This window comes from Ailuropoda melanoleuca, chromosome X, assembly GCF_002007445.2.
Source record: "Ailuropoda melanoleuca isolate Jingjing chromosome X, ASM200744v2, whole genome shotgun sequence".
NCBI classification, from domain to species: Eukaryota; Metazoa; Chordata; class Mammalia; order Carnivora; family Ursidae; genus Ailuropoda; species Ailuropoda melanoleuca.
The window spans coordinates 77,857,853-77,884,353 of record NC_048238.1 but is presented as its reverse complement, the minus strand read 5'-3'; the positions used below and the strand labels follow the sequence as shown (position 1 = coordinate 77,884,353).

General features: G+C 41.0%; 1 protein-coding gene across 1 annotated transcript in view; it reads left to right on the top strand.

Moving 5' to 3' along the window:
• TRPC5 (transient receptor potential cation channel subfamily C member 5) overlaps positions 1 to 26,501 on the top strand; it is a 249,344-nt gene that overhangs the window by 134,049 nt on the left and 88,794 nt on the right. Inside the window, exon 5 of the mRNA XM_034649039.1 lies at positions 21,487 to 22,008. Coding sequence (XP_034504930.1) covers positions 21,487 to 22,008 — 522 coding nt within the window. The remainder of the gene's footprint in view (positions 1 to 21,486; positions 22,009 to 26,501) is intronic.

Below are 26,501 nucleotides of genomic sequence, written 5' to 3'. Positions count from 1 at the left end.
CCAGCTGGTTGTTACTGGTCCTCTGACTGGAAGTTGGGGCAGAGAAGCCTGAAGTGGGTTGAAAGAAAGAAGCTGGACCCACTGATAACCCAGGGGGACTGGTTGAACAGCACCACCCCTCAGCCAGTATTTGTGAAGAGCTGGCCATATTGATATTGATCTTTGACTTTTTCCCCTTTCATCTATCTACTTCCCCAAATGACATTCTCTTCCTCCTCTCTTCCAACCCTTCCCCATACACACAGTTACAATGTTGGTGTCCCACTTTAATCTCATTGGTTGCCAACTTTCTTGACTTCCATGATATCATGCCTATCTAGTGCGTCCTCCCTCTCTGACCACTGCCTTTTACTCTCTTCTTCAGAGTCCTTAGCTTTCTTCCCCTTCAATACTGGTGCTACCTGGAGTTCTATCTCTTCTCCTTTTGTAGCTCAATATCTATCATGAGATCCATAATTTCTGTTCCAAATTTCAGCTAGATATACCCACCTAGATGTATCCCAGACCTTTACAGTTTACTATGTCTAATAATAAAAAATAGTAAACACTAATTTGCACTTGCTTTGTGTGAGGCACCATTCTAAGTACATAATACACATTAACTTATTTGATACAACCATCCTATGATGAAGGATAATACTCATTCTTACAAATGGAGGCCTTAAGGCACAAAAATTTAAATAACTTTCCCAAGATTATACAGCTGGTAGGTAGACTAACTGGGATTTAAACCTAGACAGTCTACTGCAGGGTCTGTGTTTTTGCCTTTGCTAGCCTTGCTTTGCCCTCCATGACCTCCTCCTCATCCAGTGTATCCTCTTCCAGGTGATGGCATCCTCATCCCTCCAGTTATCCTTCCAGTGTTCTAGATTTGAAATCTTGCAGTGGTCTTCATTTTCACCCTCTTCCTTGAGCCACCCACACCAAGCTGGTTACCAAGTCTCTTTAAATAACTTAACTGAGGTGAGGAGGCAAACATATAAACAATTAGTCAAAATATAAGCACTGTTAGAGATAAGAAAGTACTGTATTTGTGGGAGCATAGGTATCTGATTGTGTCACTCAAATGGTCAGTGTTGCTTCTTATTTCCTATAGAATAAAGTTCAAAATACAGGTGCAGGGTTAATAGTTTGAGGAAGGAGGGCTGGGAATTCATGTTGATTTGTCACTGATAAATCCAGCCCTAAGCTTAGAGGGTTAGTGAGTCCAAAGGACAAGATAGTATAAGGGAAGTGGTTTCTTCTACCAGGAGAAACTCTCCAGAGTCAGGACAACTACCTTAGTGAGGAGCATCCTGGATTCAGGGACCTGCTGGTAAACATACACTTAATCTGGTAGCTGTTCTCTACTGTAAAAAGTATGTCAGGGGCGCCTGGGTGGCTCAGTCATTAAACGTCTGCCTTTGTTCTGGGATCAAGCCCCGCATCAGGCTCCTCCGCTGGGAGCCTCCTTCTTCCTCTCCCACTCCCCCTGCTTGTGTTCCCTCTCTCACTGGTTGTCTCTTTCTCTGTCAAATAAATAAATAAAATCTTTAAAAAAGTAAAAAATAAATAAAAAGTATGTCAGCCCTCTGAAGTCTTCCATAGAGGGAAGGTAATCAGCATAAGATTACCAAGATCTTGAATGAGGGAGTTTTCTATTTCACAATGCTATCAGTGGATTGTTACTATCTGTCCGTTAGTAAAAAAAAAAAAAAAAAAAAATGACTGTGAGCCAGATAATAAAAAGGCGCTGAAAGAACTTTCCAAAGAAATACAAATCAGAGAAGGGAGAGGAGCACTGTCCCAGTTGCAAATCTCCTGCATGTCTACCCCCTTTACCTCCTCCTCCAGAAAAGGGGGATGATGACCCATAGCAAACACTTCTGAAGCTGGAGAGTGGACTTTGTAAATCTCCCTCTGCTCTTCAAGGACAACCTGGAGTGATTTGATGTTTGTGGCCACCATCAGCTCCATTATTCGTATGAGAATTGTGGATAGAACTTTTGAGCTAAAAATGACCTCTAGAGATCCTCCAATCCATCCCCTTGTTGTCAAATAGCCAGGTAATAATTTCCCCACCTTCTGATGGGCCTACACAGGGAAGGCTTCAATCCTTACTGAGATAGCCAGAATTTAGAGCAGTTTGGGCTTTGTCTCCCCAACCAGAATGAAGATGTGTCATATTTACTCAAGGCATTTTCTCCCTTTCCCCATTCCATTATTTCTTTCTTTTTTTTAAAGATTTTATTTATTTGACAGAGATAGAGACAGCCAGCGAGAGAGGGAACACAAGCAAGGGGAGTGGGAGAGGAAGAAGCAGGCTCATAGCGGAGGAGCCTGATGTGGGGCTCGATCCCAGAACGCCAGGATCACGCCCTGAGCCGAAGGCAGACGCTTAACCGCTGTGCCACCCAGGCGCCCCCTGGCTCCATTATTTCTTAACTCTCAAACTGAGGTTATTCAAGTATCAGGGACCCAGATCGCCACCACCCTTCTCCACAACCATGTTTATTTTGGAGTTTTTGTTATAAAAATAATACATATTATTACTCTCAAAATCCACTCTCTAGAAATCATTACGAACAATATAGGTGTGTCCTCCTAGGTATTTTCTATGCATATTTAAACAGAAACATATACACAAAAACACGTACGCAAACTTCTTTTCACAAATGTTCTGCAACTTCTTTCTTTTTCCTTAACAATACATTGTGGACATCTTTCCAATAAATAAAGATATTTATCTTTACCATAATCTTTTTAATGACAACATTATATCATACAAATGTGCCATATGTATTTAACCAGTCCTTTATTTATGAACACTTAAATTGTTTCAAGGATATTTAGGTTGTGGATTTTGCTTTTCTAAACAATGCTGTGATGAATACCCGTGTGTTTGTGTGTGTATATGTGTGTCTTTGAACACTTGTGTGATTATATCTATAAGGTAAATTCTTAGTAATGAGATTATGGAATCACAGGGTATGTGCCTTATTTAATTGCCAAATTCCTCTCCTACCAACAGTGTGTGAGAATGCCTGTTTCTCACATACTTGGAATCATAGGTTGCAAAAAAGTCAATGATTTTGAGAAATCTTTGTCAATCCAACAGTTAAATATGCTATCTCATTATTGTTTTCATTTGAATTTTTATTGTAAGTGGGATTTCATACCCTTTCATATTGTAAGCAATGTGTTTTATTCTTCTGTGAATCAACAGTTCATTTTTTAACCCATTTTCCTGCTAGTGTCTTCATCTTTTTCTTACTGATTTGTCTAAACTCTTTGTATATTAAAGTCATTAGCACTTTATTCATTCTTAAAAATTTTTCAGTCTGATTTATTAAAGAATAGTGATTTTCAGAGTTTTACAGCAAGTCTGGAGCAAAGAGCAAAGCTAATTGTATTCTAGATCTTTTAACCGTTTTTGTATAAAAGTATACAATTGTTTTAAGTGATGCTTAAAATGTCTTAGTGTCTCTCTGGTGTAAGAAAGCCAGAATGAAAGAGAATTCATGCTCAATCATTCCTTTATTTTTAAGTTGCCGGTTTAGTGCTTAAATACCTTCTGTTCAAAGGAAAGAAAGGCTATATGGCTGTTATGGCTAGAGTTTACCAAGTTGGAGGCATAGAAAAGGACCAGACAGGCCTACACATCAAATGCAAGGGAAATAGAAATGACACAAAAGCAAGAAGAAGTGTTGATCTTTAGCCGAGGAATGAGTTCTAACACCCAAGCAATGATAAAAATCCATTTAATGCATTCTTTGCTCTGACTTCATTGGCAGCAGAATTGCTACTTCAGAAAAAAAGGGAAAGTATCAAATTATACAGGAAAACATTTTCATGAATTTCCTCAGTAGGAAGGAAACATATGATAGAGGAAATGTGACATGACAAAGCTATACTGTTTCTGGTCTAAACTCTCCAAATTGTCTACATGGATCAGATAAATAGGATAGTTTCCAAATTCTTACTTTACTTGATGACATACTGATATAATCATCTAGATTAAGAATGTGATTGGGACACCGACAGAGTAGACAGATACCTGTGTCAAAATAGAATGGTCAGACAACCTTAACTGATATGCCAGAAAAATTCTTGATAATGTAGAAGCTTTTAGTGTCTTCTTGTTCTGCAGTCAATAACATGTCATTTAGTCCTGGAATAAAACAACCTTAACAAGCTCGGAAGAGGAGAAGTCCTCTCTAGACTGATTGTACCAACAACCTCCATTGTATGTTATTCAGCATATTTTTTTCTACTTTGATTTGAGAAGAGCTGGGAACTTAGGGAATTCACAAAAGGGATAAACAAAAAAATTCTTGTGTTTGAAGTATGTGAACTGCAATTATAGACTCATAATGTCTGGAAGTGGCTCTAAGAATAGAGGAAATCATGAGATTTCCATGACAAGAAACTTTACAAGCCTTGAATCATTCCAGACCACCCTGGAATCAGACCATTTCTCACCACCCCTACCACCTCACCCTAGTCCAAGCCACCATTACCTCTTACCTGGACAATTATCAAGGCCTCCTAACTAATCTCCCTGCTTCCCCTCTCAGCCCTACACAATCCAGTCTTTTCCCAGCAGTGATCAGTCACCCTTTGAAGACATAAGTCAGACCATGTCACCCTGGTCAAAGCCTTCCCAATCCCTTTCCAGTGCCTTCAAGGCCCTGCATGATCTGGCCCCCTGTTCTTTGCTCTCATCTCCTACCCTCCTTCACTCGATCTGCTCCAGCCATAGTCACCTCTTACAAGGACAGTCTAGCCTCACTGCCTTTGCCTGAACTGTTCCTCAACCAAGTAGCTGCATGGCTGGCTTCCTTCTTTTGATTAGATATTTGCTCCGGTGCTACCTTATTAGGCAGGCCTTCCTTGATCTCCTTATATAAAAATAACACCTTCCCCATTGCTCCCTACCTCCTTGTTTCAAGACTACCACAGCACTTATCACAACCTGACATACGTTTGTTGCCTGTGTCAGCCTCTCTAGAGAAGTGACCTTGTGTATTTCGTTCATTTTCAAATCCCCAGTGCCTAGAACAGCTTTTAGAACATGGCATGTACTCCATAAATGTTTTTATTCAGATATAATTGACATAAAACACATTAGTTTCAAGTGTACAATATAATGATTTGATATTTATATATATATTGCAAAATGATCACCACAGTAAGTCTAGTTAACATCCATCACCACACACAGTTACACACTTTTTTCTTATGATAAAAACTTTTAAGATCTACTCTCTTAGCAACTTTCAAATATACAACCCAGTATTATTAACTATAATCATCTTGCTGTACATTAGCTCCCTAGCACTGATTTATTTTATATCTGGAAGTTTGTACCTTTTGAACAACGTCATCCATTTCCCCCAGCTCCCACCCACCACCTCTGGCAACCACCAATCTGTTCCTTGTATCGATGAGTTTGGTTGTTTATTTTTTAAGATTCCACATATAAGAGAAGTTATACAATATTTGTTTTTCTCCATATGACTTATTTCACTTGGCATAATGCCCTCAAGTCCATTCCTATCGTCACACATAAGAAATTATTTGAATGAGTGAAAAGAATAGAAGGTCAGACCTAGAAAGATTGTCTAGTTCACCTTCTCCCCATCTTATAGATAGGGACGGTGAGACTCACGGAGGAGAAGTGATTTCTCCAGGCTCAACGGACTGATTCATATAGCAGAGCCAAGATGCATAACTTCTGACTTTCAACTGAGTGTTGCTTCCACTACATTAAATTATTCTGTCTTGAAAGCCACCCAGAGTAAATTCTATGACATTCCATAGCAACCCATTCTGGAGTCTGTCTTCCTTGCCTCTAACCTAAATCCTTCATCTTACAGGCTAAACAATTTTCTCTACTTCAGCTCTTGGTGAAGAGGAAAGACATTCTAAAGATATATAAACCTTCTTTCCATCAAATATTTCTTATTTCAAGGAGCTGATATTTGCTATGAACAAAATCCAAGGCAAGGTTTCTGATCTCCATGGTGCCCCCAAAAGACTTATATCAACTCCATGAAGCAAGCCTCTCTCGTTACATAGCAGAGATCTAGAGACCCAAGGAAATAAGGCCACATAAATCTCTAAGTGACAATATCTTTGACTCCAGGTTAGTGCAGTTAGTGCAAGAGAGCATTAAAGTATATTCTCTAAAACTAAAACATATTTGTGTCTAAAAACCAAACCTAAGAGCCCCTAATATTGCATTTGAAACAGTCATCTGTGATCTAGATATGGTCATAATTCACAGCTTTTGCCAACCAAACAGCCTTCCCTTGGACTACTAAGCGGGTATACAGTGGTGAGCCCTGGCTCGGCTTCGATGCAGTTATTTTTCTGCCTTCCCCTTTGAGAGCTTGATTTCTTTCCTCCAGTGTTAGAGTCACCATCATTTTGATCAGAGACTGACATGATTTCTAAATTGGCTGATCCCATTTGTTAACTGGAAGCAGGACAAGGTGGGCTCATAGATTCTGTGGTCGGTGCTAAGCTTCTCTGGGTAATAGCTTGTCTGATCAGAATGGAAACTGTTCTCTAGTTCCTAGAACCGACTTGAGAGAAAATGCTATAGATCTTCTTTGGGGGAAGTAACTCAAAGGAGCTAGGCTATTTTTACCTGGAAATCATTCTTTGGTCATTCCCACTACTTTTTTATTCAAACTACCTCGGAGGAATCCTGAATTCATAATTTCAACCAAATGATTCAACTGGTAGTGTCAGTTCCATCCCCCTTGGTCTTCAGGATTGGAGAACACAACCCAGTAGCCAGACAGAACAGTATAGCATGATTAAAACACTGAGCTGGCTCTCTCATTCCGGAGGTCTTTCTTTGGAACCAAGCTGAAATATTTCCTAAAAGACCCTTGAACATCCATAAATTGATCAGATGAGCAAGAGGCCAACTTGTACCTAGAAGAAATGAACTAACTATAAGACAGAAAAGCATGCTCTTTTTTTTTTTTTTGAGCAGGGCAGACTAGACCAAATGGCTTTATTCCCAAAAATCAGTATCACAAAGCACTTAAGAGTTAATATTAGTGAACTTCTTGCCAATGGTGAGTATTACATTGATGAAGCAGCAGTACAACATCCACTGTGGATGCAGCCCATCATCATCTCCTCTTCCTCTTTACTCTTCCTTTTCCTACTTTTTGGTTACTCTGAGAGTCTGACAGTACAGGCCAAGGTACCATGGACTTCACCTCCAAACATGTGGTCAGCTAGTTTTGGAGGACATGGCCAGGACATCCACCCTACACTGACCAAGGGTATCCTCAACCTCCACCATTTGATCTTCTGGAGTGATTGCCCTCCAATGAGATTCCACAAGCCCTTGATCTGGGCAACTGTCTCTTGGCCAGTCACCTTGAGGATATATAGCTCCTGGGCATGGACAAAGAACTACATATTGGCTACTGAACAAACACAGCCATAGCTGCCCCTACCATGATGATAAAATCAAGAAATAGGAAGAAGTACATCCTCACTGTCTGCTGCATGCCATGTCACTACTCAAGAAAGCATTCTTAATAGAAGGTTCCATGCTAGAAAGAGCAGCCCATGGGTGCTGAGTAGTGTTTGATGGGGCAGGAAGGAGATGTAGCCACCCAATTTCAAAACCATAATATCAGTAGTGAAGAGATACAAAATGACGTATCACCACAGGACATATTTGAGCAGATGCAGAATAGTAGGAGTGTTACCAAAGGGATTAAACACCTATTATGAGGTTGGACTATATCATCTCCAACATCTCTTCCAACCCTGCAATTTTGCAATGTGTATACCAGCTGTGGTGCATGATATGATGAACAAAATCGTAGAGTTCTCATATTGACTCCACCCCTCAACTGTTTATGTGGCCTTAGGCAAATTACTCAATCTCTCTATAGTTTAACCTCTTACCATTGAAAAACAAAGGGGTAATACTAAATAATACCCCAGAGGTGCTGTGAGGAAATGAACAATGTTTTAAAATTATCCTAAAACTACTTTATAAACCCACATGAAAAAGGTACTGAGGTACTGTGCCTGACACATAATTGGTGTAGTAGAAAGAATGACTATATATATATAAACCACAGGGGAGTTCACTAATAATTCTACAGGCAGTGATGTCATTGATACATTTCTAGAATAAAACTTCTGGAGTTCTGAGGGGCACCTGGGTGGCACAGTTGGTTAAACATACGACTCTTGGTTTTGGCTCAGGTCGTGATCTCAGGGTCATGAGATTGATCCCCATGTCTGGCTCTGCACTCAACAGAGATTCTCTCTCCCTCTCCCTCTGCCCTTCCCACTCGTACTCCCTCTTTCTCTCTCTCTAAAAATAAACAAATAAATCTTTTTTTATTATTATTATGTTCAGTTAGCCAACATATAATACGTCATTAGTTTTTGATGTAGTGTTCAACGATTCATTGGTTGTGTAAAAAACCACTTCTGGAGTTCTGGTGAATATCCGTTCACAGGATTAAATGAAGCATAGTAAGAATCTAGACCATTTCTGTGTCACTGCAATCAATCCAAGGTGTATTAACCTCTATCCTCAGAAAGAGTAAGGCACCCCAGTGTTAATTTGGTGGAGCAGAACCTTGGCAGGGTAGGAAAGAAATCCTAAGGCAATTCCGTGCAAGTGTCATTTGCCCCGAACTCTTCCAATGTATATCTGGGGCCTCCAGGGAGTCTCAAGTTTATAAATGAATGGTATTATGAAAGCACAGATGAAGAAGAGTTTGCTGGGAGCAAAGCCTCCTCCTTGCATACCAGATCACCTTTGCTGCTCTCTTCTGACAATAGACAGTCCCCAGCATCTATAGAGCTCTCTGCGAGCTGGGCGCTGTTTCCTCTCCCATGAGAAATTGGGGGTGGAATAATCAGATATCTGGGAACCTCAATCACTACCTCTTGCAACGTTTCATCCCTCTTTCAGATTCTTGTCCCCTATTAACTGAATATGAAGGTGAAAAGTAAGCAGTAGTGAATTTAATGTGGAACCCTAGTTCTTTCTAGACTCCTTCCATCAGCCCTGGCCTGCATTTCTGAAAAGGTGCCCCAAAGTGAAAAACATCAGTGAAGCCATAAGGTGTGTCTGGTTACATGTGTCCTTCAGAGAGAGGGAAATGTTTTGCAAGTGACTGAAAGGTCATCCTTACATTTGAAATGTCTTTGCCTTTCCATGCTTCAGATCTGGGGCATGTCTGACTTCAGGGAAGTAAGGACAAGGCAGCTGATGTCTTCCTAATTCGGCAATGATCAGCACCTAGCTTACCTTTCTCTGAGAAGACAGCAACCTGCTCCTGTAGCCTGGGAGTGCATGGGAGAAAGACAGGCATGAGACAGGAGAAACAGTAGCTCTGAGGTTAGAAGCCCAAAGTAACTCCCCCTTCTCCCGTCTGCAACCAGAGGCAGCCAAGATCCTGCCCCTTTCCTTTAACACTTGGTCTGTTCTGACTCGAATAAAAGGCATTCTGCTTGAGAAGGCACTATTGACCATGCAGCTGCCAGTCCAAAGCAATAAAATTAAAAGTCATGTCAGAGAGAGGAAGAAATTATGGTGGGGGCGACATTTGTCTTGAGTTTTTCCTCTCAAAATTCAATAGAGGGAAAATATATGAGTAAATGCAGTACATTATATGGATATTAGTAAACCTTTGCTTGTCAAAGACTGTGTTTGGAAAGAACTTGCTCGAGACTGATGGTGTCAACATTATGGGCATTAAGTTCAGTCGTACAATGATCTAAGCTGCTTTTCCTATCAACCAAAAGTTACATACTTTTAAAAATATGACCCATTTATTATTATGACTCTGTAATTTAATTCTGGCCATTGTGTACTAAAAAATCAACTGTTTCTCATGATGTATGCTGCCATAGCCATCAGAGACTTTTTAAAAAATATTTTATTTATTTATTTGAGAGAGAGAGAAGGAGCATGCATGCATATATGAGCAAGGGGAGGGACAGAGGGAGAGGAAGAGGGAGAAGCAGACTCCCCAGGGAGCAGGGAGCCCAATGCCCAATGCCAATGCAGTGCTTGATCCCAGAACCCTGGGATCATGACCTGAGCCTAAGGTAGCCACTTAACCCACTGAGCCACCCAGGAGCCCCACCATCAGAGATTTTGAATCTTGTGTTTCTGCTAAAGAAGAAAAAAATATTAAGAATTTTTTTAAAGATTTTATTTATTTATTTGAGAGAAAGAGCATGAGTGAGGGGAGGGGAAGAGGGAGAGGATGAACAGAGGGAAGGGAGGGGGCAAGGGAGTAGCAGGTTCCCCACTGAGCAGGGAGCCTGACACAGGGCTTGACCCAAGGATCCTGTGACCATGACCTGAGCCGAAGTCAGATGCTTAACCAACTGAGCCACCCAGTAGCCACACAAAAAATATATATACTTGAAATGAGTTTAGCCGAGATGCCTGTTCTAGGTGGACCTAAGCTTCTTGGCATTATCCAGGCTCAAGCTTCTTTTCTTAAAATCTTCCCAACCTCAGCCAAGTCCTGCTACAGAGGGAGGGGCTCCTTATTGTATGGGTGTTTCTGAGAGAAGCCACTTAGACATCCCAGGTGGGGAGTTCAAGAAGAAAGAACCTAACTACAAAATTCCCCAGGGTGCCTCCAGCAACGCCAGACATAACACATTTCCTGCCACATATGGCAGTCATTGTAGGTTTATCTCGTGTTTGCCTGGAACATCCGTAACTCATGGAGTTTCCGTTTGTATGATAACCAAGGGTACTGACTGTGCTGGTGCCATGAGAGGCATGGGCTCTGAATCCTTTTCGGTGCTACTTTGGATAATAGAATAATAGTAGTGTGCTATGGGAAGGTGATCAACATTCGCTGCAACATGGACGGCACTGGAGGAGATAATGCTAAGTGAAATAAGTCAAGGGGAAAAAGACAATTATCATATGGTTTCTCTCATCTATGGAACATAAGAACTAGGAAGATCGGTAGAAGAAGAAAGGGATAAATAAAGGGGGGGTAATCAGAAGGGGGAATGAAGCATGAGAGACTATGGACTCTGAGAAACAAACTGCAGACTTCAGAGGGGAGGGTGGTGGGGGAATGGGATAGGCTGGTGTTGGGTAGTAAGGAGGGCACGTATTGCATGGTGCACTGGGTGTTTTACGCAATAATGAATCATCGAACTTTACATCAAAAACCAGGGATGTACTGTATGGTGACTAACATAATATAATAAAAAAGCATTAAAACAAAAGAAAAGAAAACCAAACTGGATGATTTAGATTATAAACCCATTTTTCTTCTAACTCTGAGGTTAGGGAATCTCTAAACTATACTATATAATCGTCCCCTACCCTTCACTGCACTTTGTCTAACTATATACCAAATGCCTCCATGTAACAGCAATCCTCAGGGCCAGATATGCAAAATTCAACCCTGCAGATATTTTACCACTAGATGGAAGAGAATTGATGACCTTATGATGTCGCATTTGCTAAAAAGACTGAGGATAGTCATGTAAAGAGAAATTTACACCTGCTCAGGACCTATCCCCACATTTAAAGTAGCTGTTGAGCAGTAGTATTCTACCTCTGGGGGCTAGCACCAGCTGCCTGGCTTGTCTCGGGTGTGAATAACTAAGAGAAGCATGAATGTGGGAACAATAATTGCTTCATGAATGTGACAAAATCTCTCTCTCAAGCCTTGTCCTTCAATTATACAACCGCTCAGTCTGATGCCTGCATATGAACTGAACAACTTTAAAACAAAACACCATTTGGCATGTGCATAGAGCATGAGATGAAAATCATTATTGGCAGAAGGAATACTTTCGATAATATTTAACATGAATTTGGCTTCTAGATTTCTGGCCTTGTTTTCTTTATACCTTTTTCAAAGGTCTCTTACCCACTATAAACCGGCATGAGGTCCTTTTCTTTATCCAGCCTTATTCCACACTGCTTTTGAGAGTAATGGAGAGAATTACCCTTTCATAACTTTGTTACACACTCTGAGAACCAACTGAGCTTAGCTTTTATGACCCCAAGCTCTTCTAGGCCTAAACTGGCAATCCTGGTCATACCTACCAATTTTCAGTTGTATGGCAATGAACATAATTTTCAAGTGTATGGCTGTGAACCACTTAAAATGAAATAGAAATTATTGGCTCCTTTTTCTTTTTTTGCATGAAAGACTCTGTTTTGGCTCACTCTGATTTTGTTTTCCTGGCAAATGTGGTTCTATCAAGATCAGTACCCACTGGGGGCGCCTGGGTGGTTCAGTCAGTCAAGTGTCTGACTCTTGATTTTGGCTCAGATCATGATCTCAGGTCGTGAAATTGAGCCCCATGTCAGGCTCTGCACTAGACATGTAGCCTGTTTAAGATTCTCTCTCCCTCTGTCCCTCCCACTTCTAAAAAAAATCAAAAATTAAAAACAAATTTTAAGATTTTATTTATTTGACAGAGAGAGCAAGAGAGAACAATCAGGGGAAGCAGCAGAGGGAGAGGGAGAAACAGCAAGGAGCCCAATGTGGGGCTCGATCCCAGGACCCTGGGATCATGACCTGAGCCAAAGGCAGATGTTTAACCCACTGAGCCACCCAGGTGCCCCTAAAATTTTTTTTTAAAAGATCAGTACCCACTGGAAAAATGGAAAATAATCAATGGTAATTTGTATCGAATCCTATGATATAGTTCATGTCAATCTTGTTCCCTTCACATGGTCCTCTGCCTTGGGTGGATCACTAAGGTTTCTGCATCTGTGCTCTCAGCTCTGTCCAAAAACCATTACCATGCTACCCAAACTCACACTGGTCATGTGATAGATAATGACATGGAAAACTCTAAATCAGCTTGGCAGCATCCTCTTCCCAGTAAAGCAATCTACAAGAAAAATTTAAAAATTACCTGTGACCTATTAAAAAATGAACCAAGAACAGTGGCTTTCCTAAAGAGATATTTGTATCAAGCTCCACCATAGGGCTATATGCCAAACTAACTACACTCACATTGGCAGATTGGGGCTCCATTCATCTTTGCGGTCTTAGAGACACAATGACCAGCCCTTCACTTCCGACATTTTTTCCATCTCCATAATAACCTACATCTTCTGATTTACTTATTTTTGACTCATTGCATCATCTTCACTGTTTTCCTGGGAAATGGCATATCTTAACTGTGCACAGAATGCCTTCACAAAGGGCTAGCTCCCCAAAAGCCACCCACAGCATATGCCTTTCCTATCTTGGCTTCTTTTACTTCCTCCTTCATTTCTAATATCTATCCAAAGGTGTGCCTTACTTTTGGAGTCAATGACCCCCATCATTCATTATACTCGTATTTTGGAAAGGAAAGTGTACAGAATGATTCATTTACATTTTGTGACCACCTAGATTTGAAAAAAATGCCTTTCTAGGTTTCCTCCACCTAGAAACCTAAAATTATAAACTCTCACCACCTATGGAGTTAGCCATATGTATTTTCTCATAGACTTAGCTCTTGCCTTTTTGAAAAATTAAGAGCCCCCATCTAATGAGAAATAGAGAATGGTTTTACAGGCTTCCAAACCTTGAGCAATGCTACATTATGTTTATCTGGGTTCAAATTAGAACATTAGTCAATGAAGTCAATTAATACCCAATAAAACCTATAATATATACTTATGAGACATCTGAATATTCAATGTTAGGATTGTTACAGATTTGTTTATTGATGTAATAAAATCAACTACTTGGTCTTTTGGTGGTTGGAGGTGAAATAGTATAGTGATTAACAGTATAGACTTCGGAGCCAAACTCTCTGGGTTCAAGTGCTGGTGACTCTACTTCCTAGCTATATGACCTTAGACAGGCACTTACCTTCTCTAAGCCTGAGTTTCCTCAGGTGTGAATGGGAATAATCACTACGCCTACAACATAGAACCACGGTGAGGACTAAATGAGATGCAGCATGGTGCCTGGTGACGTGGAAATGTAAGGGTTCAGGAAAGAATTCTTGAGATGTCTTTGGTGCAAAAAGGTGGTTTTCTTAAAGCAGAGGAACAGGACCCATGGACGGAAAGAGCTGCGCTGGGGTTGTGCCAGGTGACTGACTATATATTTTAAGTTGGGAAGGGGTTAGGGACAGCACAACTCTCCAAGGTATTTTGGAAACAAAGGTTTCCAGGACCCTGGGAGGGCTAGCTAGTGATAGGAAAAGGTCATTTATTACCGTTTAGTGAAACCTCAGTCATGAGGCCCTTCAGATGTACATCAGTGGGCCACATGCTTGGAGGAGGATGCCAACATACTTCTTGGAGGGCAGAGATAAAGGAAGTTTCCAAAGGAATGTCTATCTGTTTAAAGTAGACACACAGGATCCTGGGGGTTGGGACAATGTTAAGCCAAGATTGCCCTTTGCTCTCAACAAAATGTCAACATCCAGGCAGCCGAGCTCCCAGAGAAAGATCACTTGGCCTGTTCCAAGGCCTTGTCAATGGGCTGTAAGTAGTAAGGAAATGAATTTTTCTTTTGCCTTTGTTTCCCACATCACCTGGTATATGGAAAGGGTTTGGTAACCAGTAGCCATTAGTATTATTTTTATCCTATGTTAATCAGGCTAATGTTGGCCATTGTTATATACGTTATTGATTTTTACATATCAATATTGACTTTTTAAAAATACCACGTGGGTTCTGTAACATTGCCCCCAAATAAGTTTTGTCCATTTTCATCTGCCAACCTGGATTATATATACTTTGGCCTTGAAATCAGCGGAGATGATCTAGCAAATCTTAATTCTGAAAGTTCTGTTTTTTATCAGACTCTGGGAAACAGATTATTTCCCATCTGATGCCAATGGCTGCTCCAAAGTAGCTCATGTATTATCACCCCTACCAGCTAACTGACCTTACAGGTAAGGCAGAGTGGGCAGCTGGTAATGTGACATGATTAGATGCTGGTGTTCTTCATTTTTTGAGTAATACAGAGAAATGAAATTTCATTTCCAGCAGTCCCCTGGACTGCAGAAAAGATTGAAAGTTGATTTTACCTGGCATGTTAGGGGCGGGGGAGGAGGGGATCCAGCAGATAGCAAAAGAAGTATTGCAGTTTCACTAAATCCAGGCACAAGATGGGAGATCTGTTTCCAGCATGATGCTCTCAGGCCAGCTGCATGAGGAAACGCCAGTTGGAGAGGTTTGGCCTATGACCAGACAACATTGTGGGTATGAATGTGGTAGCTCCTGATAAGGGTCTCCCCATTAATTACAAATGGGGGGTTTAATTTCAGAAGCTTGTGATAAACTCCAGCAAGGGCACCTGCCTAAGGCTGGTAACAATAGGGTTCAGAAAAATTCCAATTAGCAGATTATGCCCAGTGATGAGGTTAATGGAAATGAATGTATCATTTGGGCCCCTTGAGTACAATAACTTTGCAAAAGCTCCAGCCAGTCCTGCGAGTGGGGAAGGTGGAACATTATCTATTCCTCTGTATCCTCTGGCAATGGAATTTAGGTGAAAATATACAGAAGCTGACTTCAGCTCACTCTGTTCACTGTACTGCATTTTATGTGATGAGCTCTGAGCCTAGCGACTCTGTTCTGTGCTCATTAATCCAAAGGATCCTAGAATATAATGCCAGCTTTTCAACAGGGAGACCTAGGGCAGAACCAGGTGCAAAGTCATTATTGTCTGAATGCAAAGCCCCAGGAAGAGGGGGGCAAGGTAACTTCTTTAGTAGCTTTGCCCTAAGCCTACATCATTGCAAATTTTAAAAACTCAATCAAGTCAGTTTATGCCAGGTTTCTTTAGAAATACAGTTGTAGATAATGTGAACGAAATCTAATTTCTTGGTGTGTTGATTTCCTTCTCCTCCCTCTCTTTCCTTTTAAAAATAATAATTTTTTATGGGAAGCGCAAGATCATTCAGTATAATTTTGGAGTTCAAAAAAGACAAAACTTGATAAGAATAAAATGGAATTTTCCACCTGACCTCAACCTGAACACAAAATGCCTGTTAAAGGATAATTTTTTTAAAAAAGGTTAAACCATGATCCTTATACAAATTTAAAGTAAACAAGTGTCAAAGAATTTATTAAATTCATTAATTACTGAGGGATCCGGGAGGCCAGGGGTCTGTCTGTAAACTACTGCCTGCAAACCAAATTCCGCCTCTCACCCGTTTTTTGTAAATGAAACATTATGCTGTACAGCCACACCCATCACTTCCATCTTGCCCGTGGCTGTTTTCCTGCCGCAAGCACAGAGTTGTAAGGCTCACAAAGCCTAACCTATTTACCATCTGGCCTTTTAAGGAAAAGGTTTACTGATCCCTGATATAGGCCATCAGGAATGCTGAAAAAAAATTTACAAATAGATGCAAAGAAATTTACAAACAGATGCTTAAGGCAATGATCAATTGCAATTCACCTAACAAGAAATATTTGCATGACAATTCACAGCCTTGTAAAATAGCTCAAAGACAATGAAAGCACGGATAATCCAGAAAATATACAAAACCTGGACTATTAAACCAGTTACATAAAACTCAGATTAAGATCCAGGGAGAAATCTTGTTTGACAAATGAGGGCACAAGTGGGGAAGAAGCTAGGATTAAGAAACTAACAGAAAAAAGAGCGCCCTAACGCAGGGCCCTGTGATTGGAATTTGGAATGGAGGAGGCTGAGACGGGCTACTGAGCACGTCCTACCTCAAGCTTCCCTTGCTCTGGAAATGGACTGGGCCTAGTCTTTCCGGTAGATCAGCAGGCAGAGCTGCAGGGGAGCTGGGGCAGGCTGAGGCAGATTCTGTTTACTCCCTTGGTTTCAACCACTCTTATAGGCTGAAGACTCTCACATCTGTATTTTCAGCCTTGACCTTTCCTTCAAGATTCATACCAGAGTTATACAACTTCCGGCTACTGTTCCAGTACGTACTTCAAATTCAACGTGTTCAAAATTGAACTTGTTTAAACGCCAAACCTGCTCTTCCTCCTGTATCAACTATCTTGATTAATGACACCATTGTTCAACCAAGCATGCAACATCCTTGATTTCTTCTCCCTCCAGTACTACCTGACACATCCAGTGAATGTCTTAAATCTGCTCTCTCCTGTCTATCTCTAGAATTACTGTCTAGTTTAAGATCCACCATCTCTTCACCAGGACTAATGAGATGTTTTAACTAGTCTCATCTTCCTGAAGCTCGTCCAGAGATAGGCTGGAGCTGGCTTACACTGGGCAGTGAGAGCTGGTTGTACACATCGCTTCCCAACTCTGGGTTCTATAATGTCATATTGGTGGCTTGAAATTTGCCACAATGGGAATACTTACACCACAGAAACTGGCAAACATTACAAATCAAGATTTTTTTTTTATGGAGAGCTTCTTAATAAACATTTACCAGCATATTTAACACTGCCCTTTCCCCAGTCTTGGCCCAAACTGATCTTTGTAAAGCACTTGTTCAATTATGCCACTCTCCTTGATTAAAACTCTTCAGTTAGGGGTCCTTGGGTGACTCCATTGGTTAAGCCTCCGACTCTTGGTTTCAGCTCAGGTCATGATCTCCAGGTTGTGAGATTGAGCCCCAAGTCAGTCTCCTAGCTGGGAACGGAGCCTGCTTAAGATTCTCTCTCTCTCTCTCCATTTGCCCCCTCTCTCCCTCCCTCTCTAAAAAAAAGAAACAAACAAAAAAAACCCCTACTCTTCAGTAGGTCCCCATGGCCAATCTGTAACATTAAATTCCTTAACATATGAAGCCTTTCATCATCTGGCCCCTGCCTAAATGCCCAGCTTCCTCTCCTACCCCTCCTTCATTTCATAAGTGATATGCTAGCTCAAAGATTCACTCAAGCCTAAATTGCCTCGTATATGTATCCTGTTGGGACCACACACTATCTTTAGCTTTTTTAGCTAACATTTAAAACTTTAAGAAATTCTACCCTGAATGGGATTAAGAGGCACAAACTTACAGTTAGAAAACAAAGCATGGGAATGTAATGTACACAGCATAGGGAATACAGTCCATAATATGGTAATAACTTTCAATGGTGAGGTATGGTAACTATACTTACCATGGGGATCATTTTTATCAGGTTTCAAAATATCAAATCCCTGTGATGTACACCAGAAACTAACAGGATATTGTCTGCCCATTATACTTGTTTCAAAAAGGACATTATTTGACAACAAAATAAGGAATTCTACCACAAAATCCATATTTCTGACTTCTCTTGAGCACTTACAACATTGGGCCTTTATGCATGCTTATAACAATTTTATAACGACAAGGAGTGGAGCAGTAAATACCCCCCTTTGAGAGGGCATGTGCTCTACAGCTCACTAGTCCCTATCATCCACTCATCCAAATTACGCATATGCACCCACATGTAGCCTTCATTTCTGTTACCTACAACCTGTTTGGCTCCTGTTGCAGACCGTATCACAAAGTCTTGAGTATTATCAGAAATCTCTCACCCTCATTATAGAATCTCTCTTTACCATGGCTGCCCTGATGATAGCCCAGGGTCCCTTCCCTAGAAAGGAAAAGGCAGCAGGATAAGAAAAGAAGCAGCAGAGAGGGACTCTGGGGCAGAGCCTCCACGTTAAAACACCGGAATTGTGAAAATAGCAGGCAGGGACTATCCTAGCTTGGGGGGTCCTCAGGATATTCCCTATAAAGCCCATTTGCTAACCCTCCTTAGTCTGAGAAGGTCTACTACTTCTCAGATGGACATGAGAAGGAAAGACCCAAGGAAATGATCTCACATTGACTCAGGTTATGGGAGCCAGCCAGGTTTGTAAATGAATCATTTTCTTAATTTGAGAATAGAAAACCTTTTTATGTATGTATGTATGTATTCATTTATTTACCCAGTGCCTGTCATGTGTCTAACCCTGTACTAGATGCTAGAGGGAAAACAAAAGTGGTCTAAGACAGCTCTGTCTTAGACTCACAACCTTATTGATGAAGCAAGAAATGTGTATGTGAAGTAATTAAAGAAAAATATAAGGGGGCAGCATCAGAAAAGTGAGACCTTGGATGTAACTAGTGCCTACAACATCTGGGTGGTCAGTAAGGGGTAGGATCAAGTTAAGAGGAGGAGCTATTGAAGAAGCCAGGCCTCACAATGGCCCTTCATTGGCAGAGAAATGGGGAGATCCCCCCCACACAAGGGGGATCCCACAAGGCTATATACCCAGAGAGCAATAAATGAGATGGGTATGGCAACTTGTGAATAAGGTTGACTACAGGGTAGGAAGACATGGTTGGTCATTGTAGATCAGTTTTCTTTTAAAAAGATTTCCTCTCTTGTGTCACATACTCAGTCAAATAGAGAATCAGAGACTCCTTGTTGAGCACCACGTCAAAGACAATGGGATCAGATGGCTCCAGAAAGCATTTCACGTTCTAAGCATAGACAGCAACCTTTCAGTTCCATGACACAAGTGGGGCTAAGCAATAGTCACATGTACCATTGTCTGTCTTGTACAGGCTTGTCAGCATTGGCATAGTGGGAGAGAAAGAAGAAAGAGTAAGAAAAGTAGAAAGAACAAGGAAGTGGGGGTAGAGAGAGGACAGGAAGAGCACCATGGTAAGGAGGATGCATTCCTCCAATCTAACCCAGGGAATCCGGTGCTACAGGCTATCCTCCTTCCACCTTCCACCTCCTGCCTCTGGATCATAGCAGAGATTGAGAAATGCTTCTGTCCACCGGGAAGGGGCAGATTTCCAGACCTAAGCTCCTTTCTTCCTGGGCAGACTGTGACACATGGCTCACTTACCATCTCCCCAAACTCAAGGCTTTATGTCGGTTGTTGTGTTTATGTTTATTACTGGGCCCACTCAGACCTACTTCTTCCTTAGCCTGTAGGCTTATGTTAATTTCTAAGATTCTTCTTCCCTGTGTCCAATTTACTTTATGAGCCAGTTGCTCACTTACTGCTGTCTTTTTTGTAGCTTCTTCCTCTAAATGTTTAACAATGCCTTCTTGCTGCTCCATCCAAATAACTGATGACCAATGTGCATCCAGTTCTCAACTATTCAGAGGCTGATGCAACCACTTCGCGAAGGAAAGAGATTTCTTACAAACTTGTCCCCCTCCTTTTCCTCTACCCCTCTCCCACTTCCTGTTTTCTGGTCACTTTGCTGTTTGTGAATCCTTCATCCAAGGTGAGAAGGAGGCAAAGATGATGAAAAACTGTAACACACCCCTTTGTTCATCAGCAACTGCAATGTTTTCAAAAACATTTTTTAAGAGTAAAGAGAAACTACCGAGTAAAACAGTATTTGTCTATTCCGTGAGAATCTCAGTTTTCCATGTTTTGTTCTCTCCAATTCCAATGAGTACTTGGAAGTGTTTTCTTTGAAGTGTATTAAGATCAATATTTCACAATTTCCTGGAATCCTATCCATGCTTTCAATATTCAGCTCCACCCCTCCATGAAGCCTCCTCTATTCCAGTCTTCCTTATTCCTTAGCTCTAGATCCTACCACACTGAGACTCTTCTGTGGGTATAGAGCTGCCTCCATTTCCCTATCACACTGAGAACAGACTGGGTCCAAAAACACATATTTTAAGTCAAAAGACTTTTTTATTCATTGATCAGGTTCTGCAAACTCACCTAAAAATGCTCCTGAATACCCAAACAATTCCAGACCTTACTCCAATAGCTGCTATTTACACCAAGCGTTACATCATGGACAGAATGATGTTATCAAAGGTCCCTTTTGCTATTGGTAACCCTCACCCAAGCCAAGAGGTTTTCATTTACAGAGCACTTTTTTCTGACAATAATAGATTCTCTCTACCTTGCTGGTACCTACAAGAAGTTGGAGGAACACTATCTGGCTTTGGTTTTTGGTCACCTGAAGTCCTATATACACACAAAATCAATGGAACCACTTGAGATTATCTTTTCTTCAGCCTCTGGGGCTTGATTTAGTGGCATGGTCTTTAAAATTACTGGTTGTCTTTAGCCTTTCAAACATTCCTGCAGTCTCTACTGCTCATTTGGAACTGAACACCTGCTACTATGTACTCCTTCTTACCAATTTTATGTAAGTCTGATCCACCCAACTAAGCTCTAGAAGGTTAGGGAAAATGCCCCTTACTTCTCTATATCCCCCATCATGCCTCAGACAGAATTGAGCATATCGTGGTCGCGTAATTTTCAGAACCAAGCTCTAGAGTCCTATTGCCTGGGTTTGAATCTTGGCTCAGTTACTGAAAACTATGTAACCTTGAGTATGTTCTCTAACTTCTGTGTGCCTCAGCTTCTTCATTTGGGGAGAATATTTACCTCACAAAATCATGGGTATTAAATGAGTGAATACACATAAAGTCATGTGTGCCTGGCATATGGCAAGTATTCCACAAATAGCTATGGCAATGAGGGGAACTGACAAGACAACAGTGACTCCAATTCCGGAATCACTAACACTGGATGGGCCCTATGCTCGCTTTATCTCCTAGCCTTAATCATGCCCTTTATGATTTTATTTTATTATATTTAGGTCCCCACCCTGATGATGGATACCCAGTTCTCTGAGTTCACACCAGACATCACTCCCATCATGCTGGCTGCCCACACCAACAACTACGAGATCATCAAATTGCTTGTCCAAAAACGGGTCACTATCCCACGGCCCCACCAGATCCGCTGCAACTGCGTGGAGTGTGTGTCCAGTTCAGAGGTGGACAGCCTGCGTCACTCCCGCTCCCGGCTGAACATCTATAAAGCTCTAGCAAGCCCCTCACTCATTGCCTTGTCAAGCGAGGACCCCATCCTAACTGCCTTCCGTCTGGGCTGGGAGCTCAAGGAGCTCAGCAAGGTGGAGAATGAGTTCAAGGCCGAGTATGAGGAGCTCTCCCAGCAATGCAAGCTCTTTGCCAAAGACCTGCTGGACCAAGCTCGGAGCTCCAGGGAATTGGAAATCATCCTCAACCATCGAGATGACCACAGTGAAGAGCTTGACCCTCAGAAGTACCATGACCTGGCCAAGCTGAAGGTGGCAATCAAATACCACCAGAAAGAGGTAAGCTGCGGTTTTCTCTGCTTTCAGGAAATCTTAAGCCCTCCAGGGTCCAGTGCAGCAGAGGGAGAGTCAACATTTTTTCTACCACTTCATCCTTTCTCACAATTGAATGGTTCAACAGGCCTCAAAAAAACAGTGAGGCTCATTTATCCAAGGCATTAACAGCCTCTGCATATTTTCTTTATAGACAGATAAGTAGGGAAAAATACTGACCATCTGATTTGTTGATGGGAAAGTACTCAGTCTTTCAAAAAAATGCTTATTCAGCACTGTTCCAGGTGTTTGGGATACAAAAAAACAGGCACTGACCCTGCCTTCATGAATCTTACAAGCTAGTTGGGGACATTAAGTAAATGATCACAGTAGTGAACATATAATTACAAGCAACGTAAGTGATCTGAAGAACTTCTATTGAGAACACATAACAAATGAACCCACCCTACATATTGGGCCATGGTCAGTAATCATGGAGGCCTCCTGGTCTGGATGCTTTTGGAAATGAATTATTAGTGTTAATAGCATCTTTGATTAAAGGAATCTGGAACACTAAGGTCACGTTTCATAACTGTGGCTCCCTAGTCCACTTTACATGAACACTTATGTTAAACTCGAAAATCCCTCTTGAGATGCTCTTAGCTTTTTACTAAGGTTTTTAAGATGAAATTGTGGCAAGGGGTAGAGAATTCAGTGGTTTTCCTTACCTTGCTAAAATGCAGTTCCATCCTTCGAGGTATAATGGAGATCACCTCCAAAGATACTTTATTATCCTGAAGAGATGTGACATTTAAGGCTGATGGATAGTTGCATCTGTCAATACAAAAAACTGCCAATAACTAAAGGAAATAGGGGTTATTTTTTTCTATGTTTTTTTGGTTGTTTGGTTGTTTGGTTGGTTGGTTGGTTGGTTGACTGGCTTGTGAGCTAAGGGTTATAGAGGCAGAAGAAAAATTTTAAATATGGACTGGAGGAATAGGGTCTTTGAAAAAATAATTACATACCCAATACAATGGCTCAATACCTCTTGTCTATTGAGATAAGGCTTTCAGTACAAGAACACAATAGTTGGGGTGCCTGGGTGGCTTAGTTGGTTAAGCATATGCCTTCAGCTCAGGTCATGTTCCCGGGGTCCTAGGATCCAGCCCCATGTCCCGCTCCCTGCTCAGCAGGCAGTCTGCTTCTCTCTCTCCCCCAGCCCCTCCCCCCACCGCTCGTGCTGGCTTTTTCTCTGTCACTTGCTCTCTCTCTCAAATAAATAAATAAAGTCTTTAAAAAAGAACACAATAGGGGCGCCTGGGTGGCACAGTGGTTAAGCGTCTGCCTTCGGCTCAGGGCGTGATCCCGGAGTTATGGGATTGAGCCCCACATCAGGCTCCTCTGCTATGAGCCTGGCTTCTTCCTCTCCCACTCCCTGCTTGTGTTCCCTCTCTCGCTGGCTGTCTCTGTCTCTGTCTAATAAATAAATAAAATCTTTAAAAAAAAAAGAACACAATAGTCAATTTTGATGTAAAAAAATCCCTGTAAAAATCGAGTTGAGTAATAGTGGGTTAATAGCGTTCAGAGTTACATAACCCGCTCAGGAACAAAATCTTAGGCCTTAAATGGAATATAATTTACTATTTCCTGGAAGGCTTTTTCATTGTTGGTGTTTCCTCATTACTATTCCAACTAACACTGGAGTGGACTCCCAAAAAGAATGTAACTAGGTGGTTAAAAAAAAAAAAAGAGCTCAGAAGAATTAAACAAAAGCAGATTCCAAACTATAACTTTAACATGGAGTAAAATAAGAAAGCTCTAATCTCTTAGAAAACAGGTGTAAAACTATTGGATAATCTTTACATGTCACATAGACTGCCGGGTATTGTCATATAGATATTTTTCAGATATTCCTAAAAAGTCCTGATTTCATATATTGTCCCATTGTCAGATATATCATACCAAAGTCTTTGGAAACTTTATCACTGTATTTCTTCCTTATTACCATTGAAGGTAGGCAGAAAAGTTATTATAACTCATTTTACAAACAAGAAAGGACTATATTTCAGAGATTTGTTCAGGAATATCTGACAAAGCCAGAAGCAGAACTTTCAACTCCTGGTACAATACTGTCTCTGAGTGTACTCCATCTTCTGCCATGTGGGGTTCTTTTATGCTCGTTTGGGACCTCCAGATTCACCACCAGGTAATTTAAGATGAACACAAGTTCTTTGATTTGTGAATGAAAGTTTATTAGTTAAAATCTGTTAAAGCACATAGCAATAAAATGGTGTGGCTTAGTAACAAGAACAATATTCAATTCTTACTTAAAGTAACTGGCAGTAACCATCACACAAGGATACAATTATGTAGTCGCAACCTCTCATGCACATTAGCCAAAACACAAAAGGACAAAGACTAATGCTTCCCAATTCATTGCCATCTCCAACCTATCTCCCTCGGTTTTTATACCTTTAAGCTTGTCTCAGAATGACGAGACTGTCTCCCTCTCTACCCCTCCGTGCTATGCAAGAATTGGCTTTCGTGTTAGTCTCAAGAAGATCCAGAAAAGGGCTAGTTTAAATAAAGGACCAGCCATTCTCTCCATTCTCCTGGAGGAGAAATCCAGGATTCCAATCAGAGGTATCCAATAGGTGGACTGCCAAGTTAAGTAATATATCTCCCTCTAATTGAGCTTTTAAGTGCATGAACTGTGTCGATCGCCAACCAGCTATTTCTATCAATATCAACGACTAAGGTTTGGCTGATTTGCATATGATAAAAACAGGGCTTTGTTCATAAACCTGCTTAGTAACTAACTCTATACCATGGCTTTCCACCCTAAATAGCTGCATTACTATCCTATACAACTTACTGCTTTTCTTCTCTCTCCTGCAAATACTTCGTTACTAGCTCTTATTCCTAAGTATTTTATTATTGCCTACACTTACTTCTTATCACTATCAACTCTAATCATACTTATTATAACAACCCATTGCTTGCAGCGGGTTTACAACTTAATAGTTCTTAAACACATGTAATCACACAATCAAAGCAAACATCACAATATATTTTATCTAATCCTGAAGTGCCACTGTAGTATAATCTTTCCATGTGACTAATCTCGCCAGGAGGCTAGCCAGCTTCACATATTACAAGGTGGTAACATCTTCCAACTTTGACACATAAGGACCATGTTGAGCATTAGTTGCTTTATAGGCTGGCTCAAGCTTTATCTTGTTTCAAGGTCTGGAGTAGTCCCACAGATTTCTCTTGATGCATTTTGACGGCCAGCTTTAGTATGCTTGCTTGTGTTCTCTAATAGTAACAGTTCTAATGAGCTCACACTAACCTGTTGTGGAATTGTTATAAGGTCTATATTCCAGAGTTCTACGTAGGAGAATAGCTACCGTTCAGTATCGATCATATTTGAGGAACACCAGATCTGTCCATTAACAGGGAAATCGCTCGCTAAATAGAATTTGTAGCAGACCGATGGTCTCTCCTTGGATGTTTCCTGATCTTGCCCAAGTACTCCTGCTTTAGGTTTTATTTTGACACAACATTAGAGCCAATTTCCTAAAGTCCAAATTACCCTAGGAAGGTAAGGCTCAATTTGTCCAATTAGTACAGCAGCGAAGTCCCTCCATCCGTTGTCTGGTCTGGCTTATAATTACCCACAGTAGTTGCTTGATGATAGAACTTTTATTTCTCTTCTTTGTGTCTTTGTGCACCCGTCTAAGTGTCCTGGATCCTCATCTACTTCATGTAGCAGTCTACTGTGGAACTTTCTCATACTAACATGTTTGAGTAGTTCCCTAAGTTCCTCTCATTTTCAAAAGGATCTGTGGTAGCTTTATTTTGATACAGCCATCTCTTTAATTTGTTACATATACTCACCCTGAAATTCAGTGGCGAAACTGACTTATGTTTCTCTTGCTACTGCTCATCCACATCAGATCTCTAATTTCCCCCACATTTACCTTTAAAAGCAGTTAATTATCCCTGTATATAGACCTCACTTAGCATTAGATGCAGCATCTGTGATGTTGGTAAGTTCTGAAGCTATCCGTATTCAAAACATTTCTTAATCTTTTTACTAGTAATATGCTTTAGGACTCTATACGAATTGGGTACAGTCTGGTTTCCACCAGCATGGATTAACTTCTACATGCCATTTCTTCACAATTAGAATGCACCAATTGTCCTAACTACTACTATGCCTTTACCTAGTTGTTGCCCATGTTGTAAGATGCAAAGGCCATTCTCTAGGAAGGAGGACCATAGTGTCCATGGGCTTGTCTGAAGGGTAGCCATTTTTCCACATGGAAGTGAGACTACTATATGGCACAGAATTAGTATGAGCAGTGAACTTCCTACACATTTATTGGGTCTCTTTCTATTTTGATATGGGGAGAGGTGGTCCTCCAACTATTGCATTTTAGCCTTCTGGTATTTGTAAAATTATTGGGGCTAAATACTAGTTCATATTTTATCCAAATTAATTATTGCTCCCATTT